General features: G+C 34.5%; 1 protein-coding gene across 8 annotated transcripts in view; it reads left to right on the forward strand.

Moving 5' to 3' along the window:
- The window catches only part of NBEA (neurobeachin), a 467825-nt gene that overhangs the window by 270870 nt on the left and 177509 nt on the right, over nucleotides 1-19446 (forward strand). For all 8 annotated transcript variants that reach the window (XM_032099592.1, XM_032099586.1, XM_032099589.1 and 5 more), the window contains one exon: nucleotides 12117-12241. In XM_032099592.1, coding sequence (XP_031955483.1) covers nucleotides 12117-12241 — 125 coding nt within the window. The remainder of the gene's footprint in view (nucleotides 1-12116; nucleotides 12242-19446) is intronic.

Consider the following 19446-nt stretch of genomic DNA (forward strand, 5'->3'; position numbering starts at 1 on the left):
AATAGGTCCCGAAACATATCTCAATTTAAATCTGTTGTTGACTTTAATGGGATGTCATATAGGCATATACTTAACAGACTCATACTTCGTTCTATAATTGGGCCTAAAAAATTATATTTCTTCCATAAAAATATTTATATATTACACCACATATTCAGACTCTCCAAAATAATAGTCTTGATATTTTATTTTGACTTATACATAATCAAGAGTGTTCTGGTTTTAAGTGTTTTAACTGTTAGACTTTCTCAATTGCTTCAGTAATATTGTCTGATTTTTGAGAGTGTCAGCTTTTTTTTTTTGATTGCTTGAATTTCTTAGCTTTTGTTTCCCGAATTTCTATTATTTATGTTCATTATTTGATATCAGTTCAAATAAGGAATTTGCAGTCTGAATCTGGGGATTTTGAATGCTGACCCTCTGATTCTCCATTTCTGTTTTATAGCAATAAAATCATAAGCTCAATCTTTAAAAATGGAATTTTGAATATTTTTTTTATTAATTTACACAGAGAAGATTATTTCTGTAGCTGTTGCCTATTTTATGTTTCAGGATTCCCTTTGTCAGGTCAATCAGGTGATGAAACGGTACCTCCCTGTTACTTTTACTTGTAGTAATATAAGACTGGGACAAGTCAGTCGACCACATTCTCCATTTCTCTCATTTAACAGGACCCATATAGCCTATAATTCTACATTTTCTGAATCCTGCCTCTTGGATTTCACTCAATCATGTGATGTTAGTTAGTCTTAGATGGTAGACTTTTTCATGAGAAACCCAGGTTTTTATTTTTTGTAGTGTTGAGCCCTTGGTTACTTGATACAAGAGCACTAGGATTCCTATCCTATCACCCAACTTTTCCCAAGGTGAAACTAGTTCTCTCCATTGCCTGCGGAATAGGCCTGGGTTGATTAGTTAAATGTCAGTAATGTTGACATCTTAAGTTAGATGAAAGAAACTCAACTCAGCTATCATTTGGCATAATTTGACAACTTTAATCTTCCAGTAAATTACAACTGTTAATTGCTGGTATTAACTTCCCAGTAATTGAACTGTGTCTCCCAGATTGCAAGAAAGGAAAACAAGTTCTATGAGGTCACAGGCAATTCGGTCCCTGTAGAAAAAGCAGTTTTCAAAGATAAGGTGATCCTCAGCTTCACAGCATCTTAACATTATGTCTGTTGAGCTACACAGGGGAGATCTGGAGCAGCTAAATGAATCTAGAGGTTACAAAAGAATGAGACTGGTGAAGAACGAAGAGAGTAAACTATATTTTTGCCCAAGTTAGTCATTAGAATTTGGGGAATCTCTGAGGGTGAAATGACCTGTGCCATGGTTCTTAAGCTGTATGTGACTTTTCAGCACTTCAAGATCAACTCTTTCCAAGGACATTTGTCACTGGGTCTTTGGCTCAAAATATTCTAAATTATCCAAAGTCACAGCTCAGAGAAAGTAAACCAAAAAATGCCATCACCAATTACCTTCAAACCTAGGTACAGACTGAGTCCAGCTCCATTTTGTCCCACTTTTGAACTACTCTTAGAATTTTGCCTTTTCTGAACTGATCATTTACATTGCACAGTTGTGTGAAGTTTTCAATTTTTGCTCTCTTGGATCAGGAAATTTGGCTACCCATGCTCTGAAGGGAGAGCAGCACATCCTTCTGTTCCCAGGTATATGGTTCCTCCCCCCATCAATTGTCTAATTCAGTACTGAATCAGTCAGCAAGCTTTCCTTTCTGGTGTAATAATAGATGGGTCTGAACTCCTTTCTCATTTTTCATCTTCCATACAAACTACAGTAACAAAGTCTCAAAAAAAAACCCAAACCAACAACCTGCAATGAACATGTAAAGGATAAAAACTGCTTAATTAGCAAGGTTGAAGATTGTAATTCCTCATGGTGATTCTACACAGAAAAGTGAGGGAGGGTTTTATAAGTTTATTAAACTGCTGCTGCTGATTTTTCTTTAACTGTAGTATTCATTTAAGAACATACACCTAAATATAGCCAAATATACATTCTGTAATATATTTGTAAAGCATATCCCTATGGGGAGTCATACTTACTATACAATAGCAACTGAACTGTGAATGTGCATGAAAAATGCAGAAGATACACATGGTCACGTCACAGATTTGTGCTGCAGACAAGGGAAAAAGCATCATGCTTATAAAAAAATCTCATGATTGTCACACAGAATTGTGTAACAAGTAGTTAAGAGGAAGGGAAACATTAAAAAGTATACTGAGTAATGGATTGCCAAATAGTTCCTATGCAAAAATTCTTTAGAGTATATCCTGATTGTTTTTCAGAACCCACAAAAATAGCAATTTTTTTTCAAGACAGAAAACAAGGAAGTTATAATTTGGAGTCATTTTTTGTTTCTTTTTTTTTTCTTCCCCTTTTTTTTTTCCCCAATGTTGCGTCTGCTTCTTCTCGTATAATATTTTTCAGAGCCCAAAATAAATCATTAGGTCATGCTGATATATTTTGAGATGTTTTATAGAAGACTTTTTCTATACTTCTGAAGAACCTCTTGACTGTCAAAAATAAAGTATAAATAGAAAAGTTTTGATTTACTTGCCAAGTTGGCTTTTTAGCTCTCACAAAAATTCCCATGAACAAAAAAGATCAAAGTTAAGATTACTTCAGTATTTAATTGATAGTACTGTAAACATGGTCTCCATTAAAAATTCTATAGCATTCATATCCATGCCCCCGGCAATGTTGATTTCATCAATACAAGCTATATTTGGGGATAGGAATAACTGTTTATACACCAGACAAGGCATATCCACTAATTGGGCCATTGTGTCTTTGTTTCAGTTCTTAAGAACATTAGGTTAAAGTGAGATATGTGCTTTCTCTTAACTTATGTTGTACTTCTGGGTGACAGAATAAAAATAAATCTGTACCAAAAAGCCTGCAGGAGACGTAAAACTTCAGGCTTCTATAAATTTTGAATTCAAATACTTCCAATTATCAAGCTTAAAATGGCATTTTGCAAAAAGAATCGTTATTTTAAAATAGTGTATTATTAGACTTGCATTTTAATGAACAGCTCCACATGATGGAAATTAAAACAGTTGCCTAGGTAAAACTTTATTATTTATTTATTAGATTTTGATTACTGTTGCTGTTTGTTGTTAGGCCTCAAGGAAGCTAATTATTTCATCTCAATGCCAGGTTAATAAGTTAACTGTCTTTAAGCAGTTGCAGCTTGAATAATTTATAAAGGTTTGGAACAGTAATTCATTATGGGTTTTTAAGAAATAGTATATATATGAAAAAACAAAGCTGTGTCTCAGTTTCAGAATGCTTTTAAAATATTTAGATAAAATATTTTCTCTTTTTTCTGATTAAAGACTTTGAGAGACTAAATTTCTGTTCCTGGATTCTATAACCTTTGAGCTGTGACTTACGAACAGGAGTAACTAATGAGATAACAAGTCCTAGCTGTCTATCTCAACTATGCTGTTTCTGTTAAAAGTGCAGCTCTAGATTTTTTGACAAGTCATTGCTGGTTTGTCTTGAAACTGGACTGTAATTTGTATGCTCAGTAGGTTCTTCAGTAGTTCCTTCAAAAGAGATTCAGACACCTTAATCTGTGCATCTGGAATGGAGCGGACAGCTGGGACAGCATCCTCATCAGCAGTCACATATGTTATCCCTACTTACAAGTCTGAGCCTTTAGTGTTTGACCTTTAAGTAAGCCAATGAGGCACTGAAGTTTGCAAGAGCTTCAGCAAGCTCTTTTACTTTGGATGCCCACTTGGAAATCTGGGGATTGTTTTTCATTTGTTCAAGCACACTAATCCTAACTGAAAAGAAATTTAGCTACTGTTTAACTCTTCTAGAATTACAGAAAAGTCGTAAAGGCTCAGAATATTTTTATAATCTTGGACCCTGCTGTCCCTAGATATATGTTTAATATGACATATGAAATCTTGACATAGAGAGTAACATGTTTTTCTTGTAAAAATTCACTGCTTCATTAGTACCTTTGCAAAATCTCAGGACTTCTGCGTTGTGCTGATGTAGGCTGTATGGGGGTGACATTAAAAACAACCTCCAGCTTTGTTTACTGGAGTTTCCTAATGCTGTGGTATTATTGTCACTTAGAATTCAATGAGAAAAGAGATTGTTGTGTTTTAGGGTTTTTCTCAATTTCTCTTCAGAAAAAGTAGAAAAAACAACCAAAAGAATTTAGCTGTATTCATTAGACTCAGAGCAAAATATCATATCATCTATATAAGTAGCGTAGTTAGTACTCATGTAGAAGGCAAAGGAGGAGGGTGTCTCTGTGAGATTTGAACAAATTGTTCTCTCAGTCTTCCCTTTTCACTGCTACAACTGAACCAAGAAATAATACTAAAAGACCCCATATAGGCAAGGGTTGTTCTGGGGGGGAGTTGAGATTTGGGGTTTTTTTAATTAATTTCTGCACAAAAAAGGAGTCAGACAATAAGAGGCGAAGCATAACTACAAGAAAGAATTATCTTACTTTTCAGTGGTCATAACACCAGTTTATCTGGGTTTTGTGCAACCATTGTTCACCATCCCTAGGCAGAATTGAGTCACCTTGTATCCTACTCAAATGCACTTTGATGTTCTTGGCTTAAAAGCTGAACAGAAGTAGTGGGCTGTATTATCAGATGAATCCTGTCTACATAATTGTTGCTGGAAGAATATTTAATTTGAAGCTCAAAGGATAAACTACAATTGAATAAAAACACCAAACATATTTCTGTAAATATCTTGGATATCATAAGAAATAAGAACTATCCTAAATATCATAAGAACTGTATCTATTAAAGTTAACCTTGTTTGGAAAACATCATCTTTAAAGCAAAATTAATAGTTGTCCTAAAACTTTTTCTTTTGATTTAATTTATTAAGTCAGCATTTTACTTTGTTAAATTAAGATAAAGAAGTTATTTTCTGAGATGTTTATCTGATTTTTTATGGACTATAGATGTAAAATCACACAGTACTTTCCAGACAATTTTGACAAAAGGTTGTATTATTTCATGAAGTCTCCTGTTTTTGTATTCAGTGGGTGCTCACTTTTATTTCTCTTTTAGTTTGACACATAATATGCTTAACAAGCAAAATAATTTTGCTAACAGTAGGTAATATGCTTATAAAAACAGTGGAAGAGTTAAATGGAAATTTCATTTTAAAACCCATTTAAATCAGAAAACATTATCTTGGTCAAATCTTCTGGTAAAAAAATTACGATAGAAGTTCCTATGAAAATAGTTGATTTTTTTCTTTTTCATTCTTCTAAGTTAATAAAAGTCTTCAAATGTTTTTATTTTCCTATTGTATTTCCTAGCAGCAGGAGTATATGTTAATGTCACAGTGCTTATTTCAGATGTGAAATTATAACAAACATACTAGTCAAAACATAAAACAATTTTTTTTTCTTGAAATTCAGTGATCATTTGCTAGATCAAGTTTTTGTCAATGAAACTTAGAGATATTTCTACACTTTGAATAAGAAAAGCTGCACACTTAGCATGGAATACATTTTACTTAATTTTAGCCACCTGTAGTTATGCTTCTAGTCTAAGCCATTCTGTCTGTCTCTTTTTTGCAGTCAGTTAAGAAAGACAGAGATGACCTCCAATTCATTCCATCTTGGAGTTTGTTAAACTGTGGCATCATGGCAGTACTTGTGAAATCTTAATAACTACTCATTGTACTGAGATAGCATGACATAACAAAATATGCATTAAAAATAAAAATGTCCTAAACCACTCTATGTTCTTTCAAGATATTTTCCAAAAGGGAATTTTACCCAAATTTTCCTTTATCTAAAACTATAAAATGGCTTTCTGGCCTTTGGGTGTTTTGTTTCCTCTTTCTTTGGAGTGGCAGCAAACCACATTCTGAAACAGAATTAAGGTTCCAAACCAGAAATCTGAGTTAAACCAGAGTATTGTTCCAATCACTTTTCCTTTTTTTTCAAATATAATCTTTTCTGTCTCAATTCTAACCCTAAATTGTATTTCATTTTAGTGTTTCTAAGTTTACAATTTATTATCTCTAGAATCTGGTGCAATTGCAGTCAGTTGTTACTCATATTTTGTTACTTGAAAAGCCCTGTGTGATTCTGGTGAGTCGAACACTGACAATTTATGTGTCTGCTTTTTATGTTGTTTCAGTTGTTCTTTCTATGACATTGGATTAACTAAAAGCAATCAAGTATATAACTTTAGGAAATTGTGTTGTTTCATTTAGCTGTACCACATGTAGTGTCCTACTATTGCCCATTATTATTTGGATAGATTTGCCAAACTTCTCTGTCATAACTTTAAATTTATATTTTATGTTAAATCAATTCAAAAATTTAAAAATTTCTACTTATCTTTAGTTTTACTTTGTAGACATTTGACTTATTGACACTTCCATTGCTATTCTTGAGAGTTACGTGGCTTTTTTCTCTCTATTTTTTCCCCTATTTATAGCTTTATGCATGGTTAGTCTTATTTCCTTACAACTACTGCTTCTTGGTAGAAGTTAACTACTATTTAATAATATAGCAGCCATTCTAGAGTGAACAACTCATTCTGAAGAACTAAGCTTTATAAAAAAACCTAGGCAATCAGTAAATTGCTGGTCCTTGTTTGTGTATTCATTATGAATTTGTTCCTTCAGACACTATGTAATACACCAAATTCCATAATCCTGGAATTTTACTGCCTTAGAAGTTTGTGGTTTAAGTACTACCATAGCTAAAATTAACATCTCTGTTGCCACAGCTTCCCTTTCACATCTACTGACATTACTCTCCCTTCTAACATCTCATCTATCTAAAGATTAATTCAAATTGAGAGATTTCTGTTTTCAGCTTTTGATGTGTCCTTATCACTGAAATTAAGACACAGAAGTTTCAGGAGTTGGAAATCTTTATTAAGAGTGTGTATTAAATACACATTTTCCCAGTGCCTTAAGAAGAAAATAAAAGCCATATAAATCACTCCCTCCTTTCTGACAGTGGTGTTACCCTTTAAAACAGTTCTTAGAAAGTTCTCCATAAATTTGGTGGATCTTTAATTATTGGTCATCTTCTGTTAGCTTTTAGTCTCTTTCATTTGTAGCGAATTCTCGGTTGTCTCAGCTTTGTCCTTCATTATTAATGCAAGACCATCAGTAACATGATCATAGGAGAGAAGCTCTTGGCAGTTCTCTTTCTGCTTTTCAAAGGTGACTCCTCTGCTCCTATTCTGATGATCAGTACTAGTGTTTGCTGTTGGTTTGAGTTTCTCTGTGCTCTATTTCATCCTTATTTCAAAGTCCAAATGGAAACCCTTCCCCTTTTTTACCATCTTGTTCAATTTTCATGACATTAGGTTTTTCTCAGATTCTCATCTTTATTCCCTGTGTTTATATTTCTGATTTTTAATATTATTTACAGTTACTGTATCTATTGCAACAACACTTCTGAGGCTTATTTGCTCTTTTGTTGTTACAGAAGTCTTCTGCTATTTGGATCTTCTGGCAAATAAATTTATATTTTGGCTTTTTGCATAAGTATTTTTGTATTTTTTGTACTTCAAGTTTTCTTTTACTTACTTTTTTTTTTTTTTTAAATGTCATTCATTTTCTGTTCTTTATATTACATTAGGGAATATATGCGTTATACTTTCCAAATATACATATTTTTTTCCTAATTACTAAAAACACAGTCATAATTCCAAACTGTGAAAAGAATAATTTTTCTTTTTCAAAATATGTCACATGAAAGCAACCAGGACTAATTCTTGAAATCATAGATCATCAATTCCTTGCTTTTTCTAGTATTTTCCCAGTATTACAAAGACTATGGATTCTCTGAGATTCTTCCAGTTCTGTGACCCACCTCTTTTTCAAAACAACTTTTTCCCCTTCCCCCATGCCTGCAGGCTTGTTCCTCTTCATTAATATATTCAAACTTAATCTCTTCCATCTGGCAGCCCATCCTTTGGGCTGCAGTCTGAGGATCTTTTATGGACATGTACTGCTACTCTCCACTGTTTATGTTTGCCACTAGTTGCTGTAGCTGTAGGTGACATATAGCAAACTGCACCTTGTACATGAACGGGAACTGGCTTTCACAGCCATGCAGCTGCTGTCACAGATGCTGAATGCCCACAGGATGGACAAAGACTTACAATTTAGGACAACTAGTATTCATAAGTCCAAGAAAAAACCCTTCCCATGCACTTTGTTGCAGCTATGGTCATAGGAGTTAACAGAAAATCGTTTCAAAAGTTGCTGTTTAAATGATCAAGCTTTGGAGATGTGAAAAGGCAGGGAGGAATTTGCTGTGCAGGCTGACTTGACGTTCCTCTTAATTGTTTTGGTGGCAGAGCACTGCACAGTTTCTCCTCCAAGGGGGTAATTGAGCTCCCTGAAACATTTCAGTCTGTCTCAATAATCTTTGTCCCCATATACATGGATGGTGTGTGTGGTATGTAAGGAATATTATGAAGAATTCTGGGCATATCTGAGTTTTAGAGCAACCTGCACTTGAGAGACTTCAAAGCTATTTGCTCCAACTTATCGAAGTCCACCTTGGCTACCTGGGTCAGCATAATACCTCTTTGTCTTTCCATCCCATGCTGGCCAAGAAAAATTTATTTGAAGTAGGAGAACATACACATCAAGCTGTCAAGTGGGCACCAGTGATGACAGTGGCAGTGAAACAAAATTTTTAATCCTCCAATACGCAGTACAATAGGTCTTGTTCCATTAAAACATGTACTTTCTTTTTCTGTAGTAACTATATGAAATACTGCACATCTGAAATTTGGGATTAATTTACAACATGCACACCATTCCAAATAATTTTTTTCATTGTTAGTAGCCTTGTAGTATTACTAGTTTCATGCCAGTTCTCATTATGATGAGAAAGGCTTATATTGGATTATACTGTAGTTTGTAAGGAAATTATCTTTGACAGGTAGACTCATCATGCAGACTTCTTTGGGTTGTGTGTTTTAGGGTGCATTTTAAATAACTGTTCAGTTGAAGGGATATAGATATATTCTCTTTTCTTAAAAGTCTTTAGAAGTAGCTCATAAATGATGCTATAAACTTTTAGTTCTTAAAAAAAATTCCTTACATTGTGCTTAATATGCACTTCTTCATTCAAACAAGCCCGATTCAAAATGTCACTTGACTGGTATAAAATGTGGAGGAATAAGAAATTACATGTAATCTAGTTGGCTGTGGAAATAAGGCTTATTAATAATATACATTATTAAGAAAAGTAAAGCTTATTGAAATATTGTACTTGTCACAGAAATAAATTACTAAAATTACTTGATTTAGTCAAGTCACTTCTGGGAAAAAGGCATTGTAGGAGAAAGAGATATGTGCAATTTGCAGACATGCTCTCTTCTAGGACTGACTTGTGCCTAGTACAGTGTTAGAAAATATAGTTCTGCTTAATTTACAGCCATCATTTAGAACTACCTAACAGCTATCTAAATTCCTGAAAAATCTTAAAGCCTGAGTAAAATATACAGGATTAGAATATAAGTATTTCTAAAGTACTTTAATCTGTGGGCCAGACAATTTAACACTAATTCGGTCCATAGAGCTGGACTTCTAAAGCAGGTTAAATTCTTAGTTTCAGGCTGGAACTGGTGCCACAGTCTTCTACTTACTAGTATTTTTAATCTAATCTAGAGATGTAATAATATAATATTTTAGGAAAATCACACAGGTTTTTTTTGCCTTTTATTCAAATGATGAAACTCGATCATTCAAAACTTTCTGTAAGTATAGCCATTATCTTTTGAAGTCTTCTTTCTTTCAAACAACAGGGTAGGAAAAGTATCTTGTCTTTTTGTTAATGATGTTGCTCAAAGAGTCAAAAAAAAAATAAATCTAGATTCAGAAACCTTTTCTTTAGGGTTCAGATACCATCTTCCAGTACCTGGAAGTATGTAGTAACATTGTGGGATAGACTTCTGTAGAAAACTGTAGGAAGAAACTTCAGTTCTGTTTTTAAAAGTCATATAAGTTGTAATTAGAAATGATGTTTCTATTCTTTTTTCTCAAAATTTTAATTTTTTGCCGTTATTACATATTTCAAGCTTCAGTCCCTGGTGAACTTGTAATGTTTTTTCGGATCTGCAAAATAGACTTAATCCTGTGACAATTTCATCACTTCCACACTTAACACTTCATTAAAATAGTGACTTTAAAATCTGGTTTACTTTAAACTGAGAATATACAGTATTCTTCAGACTGATTAATCAAAGTAATGAATTACCAGATTAAACACAGAACAAAATAAAAACATGGTTTTTAGTCTCTGTATATTTCTTAATTTCATAAAGTTTTTTATTCTTACATAGTTAAATCATTCTTATCAACGTAAGGGTCTTTTTTTTTATTGTCAATACATGTAGTTTCAGAGAACTCTTATTTTTAAAAGGGTTTCATTAATATTTTTACTTCTGTCTTATCATGACTTACTCTTCAATGGAATTAAGAAGGGAAGGTTTCTCACCTTTCAAAAAACCACTGAAGTTTCCTCCTCACTGCTTGTAAATAAGTAAAATGCCTGTTCTGCAAGGCAGCAATAAAAGTACGACCTTCATGCAGACTTAAGGAGCATATACTGAAAATGCAGAATACAAAAAACACCAACATTGACTAAAATTTATGGTGTGCTGCTTCTGAAAATTTGTTAGTGGCTAGAAGGTAGGGCGCTAGATCCACTTCCCTTGATGCTCTGCCCTCCAGAACTGATCCAGGTCTCATGACAGCAGTTAGTAAAGTTGGACAATAACTAATGAAAGCATCAAAAAAAGTGCTTAAGTGGACTGTAAAGAATGAAAAGGTCTGTTCTATGTTAGCATATTTCTACTTTTCTTCTAGAAATGGCTACCAGCGCATAACTTCTCAAAATGAAGGCAATATAGAAAACAGTGGCTGAAGTAATAACTAGAAAAGTCTAGCAAAAATGTAGTCCATACTTATGAGTACTGTAAACTTTTCTCTCTTTTTTTTTTCTTTTTTTTATTTGCCTTTTGTTCATGCATCTCCAGGGTATTACAGATAGGTTGAAAATTATTGGTTTAAAGCAGTGGTTCCCTAGCTGGGGTCGGCAAGGTCGTGGCCTGCAGGATAATTTTAAGTGTATAGTGTGTCCAATTATGATTTTGGTGACAAGGATGCATCCACAAACATTTTGGGTTCTTCCTAGTGATCCAAAAAGCTTTTAAAATTTTGGATTAGAATGCAGCTTTGCCCAAATATCTTATTAAAAAGATGCCGGAGGTTTGTGCTAATAAGGTCAAGAAGTTGTCTGAAAGTGGAGCTGGTCAGTTCTTTAGAACCAAAGTTGAATACCAGATGATTATATATATGTACTTTTTGGCTTTAGTATAGATTAACAATGCCTTATATCATTCTACAGGAGTTTAATATTCTTTTGAATGTAAAAAGGCAATGTAACACAAAGATGGCCATGGTTGTTAATGGCTTTTATTAGCTGGGAGCTATAAAATCATCCTAGTACTCTGTTAGTGCTGGAATAATAATTTACCAAGACAATTACCACATGGTGGAACTTTTTTTCTGCTCTAATTCAGTGTTATTAATAATGAATAAAATTGCAATTTTCTCAGGTTGCTAGGGGCAGTGGGGAATTATTTCAATGAATATTTCAGCACATTAGTTTAATCATAGTTCCACAAAATTCAAGTGGGCAATATTTTATACTTTTAAGTTCAGTCTGCTAAGGGACCATAGTCATTAAATTGCAAACTACTGAGGTCCATTCTATGATTTACAAGCCTTGTTAAAAACACTGTAAAAGAAAGCAAGCTGTGCCATTAATACTTGTAATTTGATGCTGCATTTGTTAATGGGTTCGGTGTGATTAATGTTTTTAGCAGCAGGCAGAACATTTTGAGACAGGCAGTGCTGGCGTTTATAATACATAAATGCATGTAAAGAAAGGCTAGAATATTGTGAGTTTTAGTGATACATGTTTTTACAAGAATGTATTCCTGAAATGGGAAAGCAGCAGTGAAATTATACTATAATGTATGTAAATACAGTTCAAGCTGTGGTAGGTGCTGATGTGTGTGTTCTTTATTTTCCAGCCAACTGCATGACTTCTGGCGCTTGGATTACTGGGAAGATGATTTGCGCCGGCGGAGGCGATTTGTTCGCAATGCTTTTGGGTCTACTCATGCTGATGCTCTCCTAAAAGCCGCTGTGGAATATGGTCAGTATCAACTCAGCTTAAAAATATAGCTCATGATGCTTTCTTGATGTCCATGAATGCCTGAGAATCATGTCCCTTCTTTTTCAAGGACAGTGCTGAGAATTCCTAGGACAACATATTCTTAGAAAAAGAATTCTTTCAATTCTTACACTTTAATGAACCAGAAGACTTGAGCTTGTGAGCTGTTAAATTCCCTGATCCCGAAGGGATTCACATTATACTTCTTTAGCATTCCCAAATGCTAGTTTTGAGACACTGGTAAAAGCAACTGAACTTGTCTCTCTGGAGTGACTGAATGAAATAGGTCATCAAACTAATGTGTCATAATAGTTCCTTTGGAGATATTTTGTGAATAAGGAATTTAAAAAAATCAGAAATTTTATCCTAGTATGCATAATTTCAGCCAAAAGTAATTTTTCTGCAAATCATGAAATTCATAACAACTTGTTAGCAATAATAATTTTTAAGGATAACTTGTGATTTGAATAGTAAACTGAAGACATAGAAGCTTCAGTCTTAGAAACTGAAGAATTAGATGATGTTTGATTTTCATGGAGATGTAGCTGCAGTATAAAAGAGAAATGAGGAACATGCTTGCAAATTCCTTTGTAACATATAAAAGGTTCATATGTTTGTGACTTCTGTACAGCAGACTGAACCTGAATACACCAAAATCTAAAGTGAATTTATTTCTCAGGTTTAAGCTGGGATACCTCTCTAGCATATCAAAGACAGGAGTTTTTTAAAGAATATTGTGATGGGTTTCTGTTCTTTTTTTTTTTTTTTATCTGTAATGGTGAAAAGAAAATACTGTGGTTCTTTAGCATTTAGGAGTAAAAAATTGAAGTAATCATTCACAAAGCAAGTTGAACCTTTCATCTGATGTTTAACCAAAGGCTAATGTTGCCAAAAGTTCCAAATGTGATAGATATAAAGCTAACTCTGTATGACCTACACTTTTCACCAACTTTGCGGTTGTTGAGGCAAATATCTGGGATCCAAACAAGGTTAGACATATGAATTAATATCTCTGTGTGCAGTTATACTAGCAAGTGTAACTTAATCCTTACTTAAAGGTGAAGGCTATCATGTGCAAGACTTCAAGTCATAAACTGTCCTTAAGCTGGGTTAAGAAAGCCATTTCCCCCATTAGTATAGGGTATTTCATATTTGACAAAGGGTTATTTTCTCCACATTCTTTCAAAAGATCAAGATAGAGATATTATGAGAGTGAGGTACAAAACTTTGCTAATTGCCGTGTTGCTTTTGAAAGGCAAATAATCACCAAAACCATGGACTTTATATGTATATAACACCTGTTAGTGCATTCAACATACAGGAAAATTAAAACTCAGATGTCTACACAGATGGTGCACACCAAACTTAGTGGTCACATAAAAATTAACAACAGGCTGAAGTTTTCAGAATTTAAAAAAAATTCTAGCTTTTCATATATGTATTAAAATTAACATGGAATTTTAAACCATCATGCACTAAAGTATTCATGGATTCTATCTAGATGTATTTACTTTTCAGAGGCTTAAACCTTTCAGTTTTAATACTGAAACTTTTAGCTGACCTTTCTCTGTAAGAAAACATCCTTAACACTGATGTTATTTTATGCCTCTTGATGTTACTAATGAGTTGAATAATTTATGAGGTTGTCATGTGAAAAGGATTTGGTGCAGTTTGATGTACTTCTAGCCTCTGGTGTTGGAATGTGATTAATAAAGAGCTAGAGGCAGATTTTTTTTTTTTTCTAAAGGGCTTAACATTTATTGTAGTTGGTTTTTTTACTGGCTTTGTTTTGATAATTTTGTTTAGAACGGTTTGATGGTAAAATGCCCCTAGCTTCCAAAACTGAACATGACATCACACTACAGAAAGAATTTAAAGCATTAAAAAAAAATATCAAACTGCATAGTTTTCCAAAGGATTTTATATCCTGATCTCAGATAGTTTGTTTGTGAGAAATAAAGTATTCACCAAAGCAAAATTTTTTGGGCTTTTGTTTCAACTTTTCATCTTGACTGATACCTCTAGCACAAGTAAAGCTGTTTTGAGCATCAGTAAAAGAATGGAAACATCCTACAAGTGTTTGTTATCTACATTGACTGTCCGTTATCATTTAGGATTCTGTGCATAAATATTGCAATGGAGGAATGTTTAGTCAAAGCCTAAGTCAGCAAGCTCCTCAGTGTCTACGATCAAAGGCATCAACTTAAATAAGTCTGATCAGGCATTGCAGAAGAGGGCAGCCAGTTTCAGCTGAACAAAAATCACAGAGCAAAGATGACAAAATTAATCAGTCATTTCTTTGGCAGTAAGTAATAAGATATGCTGAGGATTGCAGATGAGAGAATTATCAGATTCCTTGGAGATGTGCCGGCTTAACACCTGATTTATCTGAGCTTGTGCACCCATCAAGATATAACCTTGATAGATAAAAAAGTGCTTTACAGCTACTCTAGTATTAAATCATATTTGAAGTTGGATGTATGGATACTGTAATTATATTTATATTTACAGTCATTAAGGAAGAGTGTTGGAAATGAAAACTATGTCTATGATCTATATGTTTGTTTTAGAGAAGTGAAAGCAGATGTTAAATTCTACCTTGAAGGCCTAAAAAGAGAAGTGTTAATTTTAGACGATAGTGACTACTTCCTGTAGGAAACATTCAATGTTATCTACTACTGGGAAGAAGTATTCTCTCAAAAAATTTCTGCCACAATGAAGTTTAGATTTAACTACAGTCTGTTAGTCACTTCTGGTATGCATGTTTGGATCTCCATGTTTCATAAAGTATAATATGCATGCATATATGTATGTGTATGTGCATATGTGTACATATGAATATATGTTCAAAGTACCTGACAAGTAAAAAATATTGCAATGGGAAATTATAACATATTTTTATGCTAATATAAAACTGTGTGAAAAACTATGACATATTCCTATGGCTATATACTTAGCTGTCCTTTGAGACTGCATCTCAGTCCTAGCAGCATTTACAGGAGATTGTCTAGAGAATTTTTCCTTCTGGATTAGTCTCTTCCATTTCTAAGATTTTGATATTAGGCACTGGATTTGTTTGTAATCTGTTAAAATTACTTTCATATCCAGATTTAAAATGCAAACATAATTAGTTCAGCATTGTATGTGCTGTGCCCTTTTGTTTTAGTTAAATTCTTACTTGATTCAAAATACAGATTCATTTCTCCCTTTTGTGTAGTTGAAGGGATGCTACTTACTGCAGTATTGAAGTGCAAGCGGTAATAGAATTTGAATTGCCTGGAACTTTCAGTAGAGTTTTAATTTTATAATGTCAATAACTTAAACAGTTCTTATTCTAAGTTTAGATGGAATTTCAATGTAAATAAGTAAATTGTTACTGAAAAGAAAGAAAGAAGAAAGAAAAGATTATATAAATGATTATACACCCTACTTTTCTTCTCCAAATTCTACTATGATAGATACGTGAAATATGCAGATATGACCCAATTCACAGAGATTCTGTACATGTGGTGAAAGAACTGTCTCTTCTAGTTAATCACCTTAGCAGTTTACAGTCATTGGAGATTAGCATAGATAAGACACCACTGTACCACCCTGCTAGTGAGACAGAATACTGGTCCACAAAGGTCAACTTAAGAATAAAACAGTTACTTTATTAAGATTTGGTCCTTCAGCCTTTAAAAACTGTGGCCCACAAACAACTTGTACATAGAGGGAGTACAAGAAAGGCCACATTTTCTAGTCTACACTGGAGTAAATGAGCATGAACTCAGTGCCCACATTCTAAACATATGTGTGTGTAAGCTGGTCAAATATATCTAGGGTATATGCTCAAGAATATTTAGCGTGCTAAGCTGATTAGTGTGACAGTTCCTAAATGCTTAGAATGAAAAAGAAAAGAAAAAGAAAAAGAAGAAAAATACCTTCCTAATGTAATACATTCAGGTTTTGAAACAAAGCCACAGATATGTCTTAAATGTGCGATACAGCCGCATATGGCTTTTGAACTTGCATATGTGTGGATATCTAATTAGCAACCTTGCTTCAAGGGCAGTTCTAGCTGAAGCAGGCTGTGTATGGCTCCTTCTGGCACTTGTCATTAGTGCTCTAAGTTTCACCAAATACTGTGTTTGCTCATCACTAGAAATAAATTTTCATTACACAAACACACTTTAGAAGCATCAGGTTTGGAAATCTGGAATGATCTAATCTGAAATCTGTTTTCATGAGAGCAAATGAATTTTGATGGACCTTCAGAGAATGGCAAGAAGGACTCCTTCAGGCTGCTGAAGGACCAGAGTATTTAGCTTCAAGCAAGCACTGCTGTAGAAGCAAGGCAGTGTGGGTTCCTGCTATGAAAATGAGGGTCTGAAATCCATGAGAACTCATTCTCAAACAAGGGACTGTCTTCAGAATGGGGCATCTGGTTGTCTCAGAGACCCTAAAGGAAGATTCAATTCTTTCAGGGTCCTCAATGTTAGAGAAATACCCCAAGATGAAATTTCAGAAACTCTAGCTCTAGAGCAACCCCACAGTGCTGAAAAGTCCAAAGCAGTTGATTTCCACAGCTCCTGAGTTCCATCTCATGAACTGCTGGGCTCCCTGCCTTCTGCAGACAGTTTTAGAACAAGATAGAGGGAGGAGTGTCCAGAGAAATTGGTAAGAATGTACGCACCAAATGTTCTAGAAAGATAAGCCAGTGTTTTGCAAACAAACTTACCTGACCTTTTCAATTGATAAGACATTTGAAGAAATCAGAATGTCCCATGAACTAGAGATGCTCAATTTCATCATCTCTGTCCAGAAGCTTTGCTGTAAAATCAGTGCCTTATTCTAGGAAGTCTGAATGTGCACCTAAAAGCTACTCTTCATTTCCATCCCACATTTCAGGTTCTATACTTTGATCTTTTAGGTTGTTGACACTAATGACATTGCTAAAAATGTAAAGGTGTCTTTTGTTGGTGAAAATACTATCATTTTTGCAACAAATTCAAGACTGCCTGTCAAAGTTACTGTATAAATCATATATATCTAAAAGAGTTGATTTACCTTTTTCTCAGCTTCATAAAGTTCTCAGATGTCATTATCCTATACCTTATCTTTTTTTCTGTGCATGTTGAAAATGCCCAGTGTGTTTCCGGAACAGTTTCAACAACACTGATTTCCGAACCAACCGTAAGAAAACGTATTTTTTTCAGTAACTGATTCAAAACTGAAAGCAAGTTGAAGACAACTGATAGTGAATCATTACTTATCAGAGTTTTGCTAGTAGGCCAACTAGGGGCATAAAACCCAGTTACTTTCCTAGGTGTATCGACAGTGAAAGCATTGCATATGTACCATGTGAGAGATTAAAGATCAAATTATGCTTTCACTTTTGTCTATGAAATATTGCTTTTTTATATTTGTATGAATAGTTTTGTTGTCAAGGTTGAGTTTTATAGATCCTTTTGTTTGGTTCTTTTACATTTACTTTTACTTCTAAAATGATCCAGACATCTTCTGGTTTCCAGTAACAGGATAAAAGGCAACAGGAACAAACTAGTTTTTACTGTCGTGGTGGTCAAACAATGGACAGATTGTCCAGAGATGTTGTGTGGTCTCCATCCTTGGAAATACTGAAAACCAAAAAGTATTTATACACAACTATGTGGCCCCCTTGAGTCTTCTCTCCTCAAGACAAACAAAGACTATCTACAGAATATCTGGATCGATTTAGTAGTAAATGTAAAAGAATATCTTTGTCTCTCTTCTACTGGGGAGCCCAGAACTGGATGCAGAAATCCAGGTGTGACCTCACCAAGGCTTAGCAGAGGAGAAGGATTACCTTCCCCAATCTACTGGCAATACTCTGCCTCATGCAGACCAGGATAACATTCCCCATTGTGTGAACCCAAAGTGCAGAGAATATTTCTCTGCCTGTTTTGAAGAATTTTACCCCCCTGAACAACACAGCTTTTGACCTCTGTCCGTGGAAAAAACTGCCTACTCTTAGAGAAGAACTAGAAACTACACACATGTAAATTAGGTGATAGACAACTATGTAAGATTGTCACAGGGTGAAAAATTTAGAGGTTTTGGGTTTGTTAATGTAATAAATAGATAAAAACAAAAAACATCAAAATGGAGGATTGCTGTTGTTCTCCAAACCTTCTTCTTTGACTACTCCATATTCTGCAGCAAAAGTAGTTTGGGATGATTGGACAAAGAATTCCGCAGTTCCTGGCTGTATTACTAAATAATTGGTAGAAAAGTAAAAATAATGTACATTTTTAGTAACCATTGGTTGATTTACCTTTAAAAGGGCCGTTTAATCTTGATAATGGGGCTTTCTCCTGCCTTCTCTGCTTTGTGCTATGTCTGGATCATGCTAGTGACTCTTTTTCTCTGATAAGACTTAATAAACAACTATCTAGAAGCAGTGAAGGCTGAGAGTCCCATTTGTCTCTGGAACTCCTAGCAAGGACTTCAAAGATCTCTCCCACCAGGAGAGGCATAATTATGGCACAAACAGTGTCACCGCATTGCTGCAAGGGCACACTGCCAGCTCATGTTCAACCTGGTGTCCCTCAGGAGCCCCAGCTCCATTTTCGCAGAGCTGCTTTCCAGCTGGGTGACTCTCAGCATGTCCTTGGGCTTGTTCCTCCCCAGATGCAGGACTTAGCACTTCTTGTTGAACTTCATGAGGTTCCTGTCAGCCCACTTCTCCAGTCTGCTGAGGTCCCTCTGGCATATCAGTCACTCCTCCCAGTTTCTTGTCATGTGCAAACTTGCTGAGGGAACTTTGCCTCATCATTAATGAAGATGGGAGCAGGTATAAAATGCTTCTAATATCAATTTACTCATGTTCAGTATAATAGTTATTACTACTGAAATTGAGTTTTTTGTGGCTGCATACACCAAGACAATATTTTTGTCTTTTTTTTCCCCCTTAGTTAACACACTATCCTGAAAATAAGTCACACACACCCCCACAATATAGTAAAATACGTTGCTCTGGGAAAATAGAGTGTGATCTTTATCTAAGATAATTTCCCAAAGTGGTATTTTTTAAGTAATGCCTTAAGTAAGAATACATAAGAGCAACTGAAGAACGAAAGCCCTTTACTAAAAAGAAACCTTGTTCCCTCACCCCATTCATGCACACTTAATTTTAGTCTGTAAGTAAACACAAGATGACCATTAAT

The sequence above is a fragment of the Corvus moneduloides genome, chromosome 2, assembly GCF_009650955.1.
Source record: "Corvus moneduloides isolate bCorMon1 chromosome 2, bCorMon1.pri, whole genome shotgun sequence".
In the NCBI taxonomy this organism is placed as follows: Eukaryota; Metazoa; Chordata; class Aves; order Passeriformes; family Corvidae; genus Corvus; species Corvus moneduloides.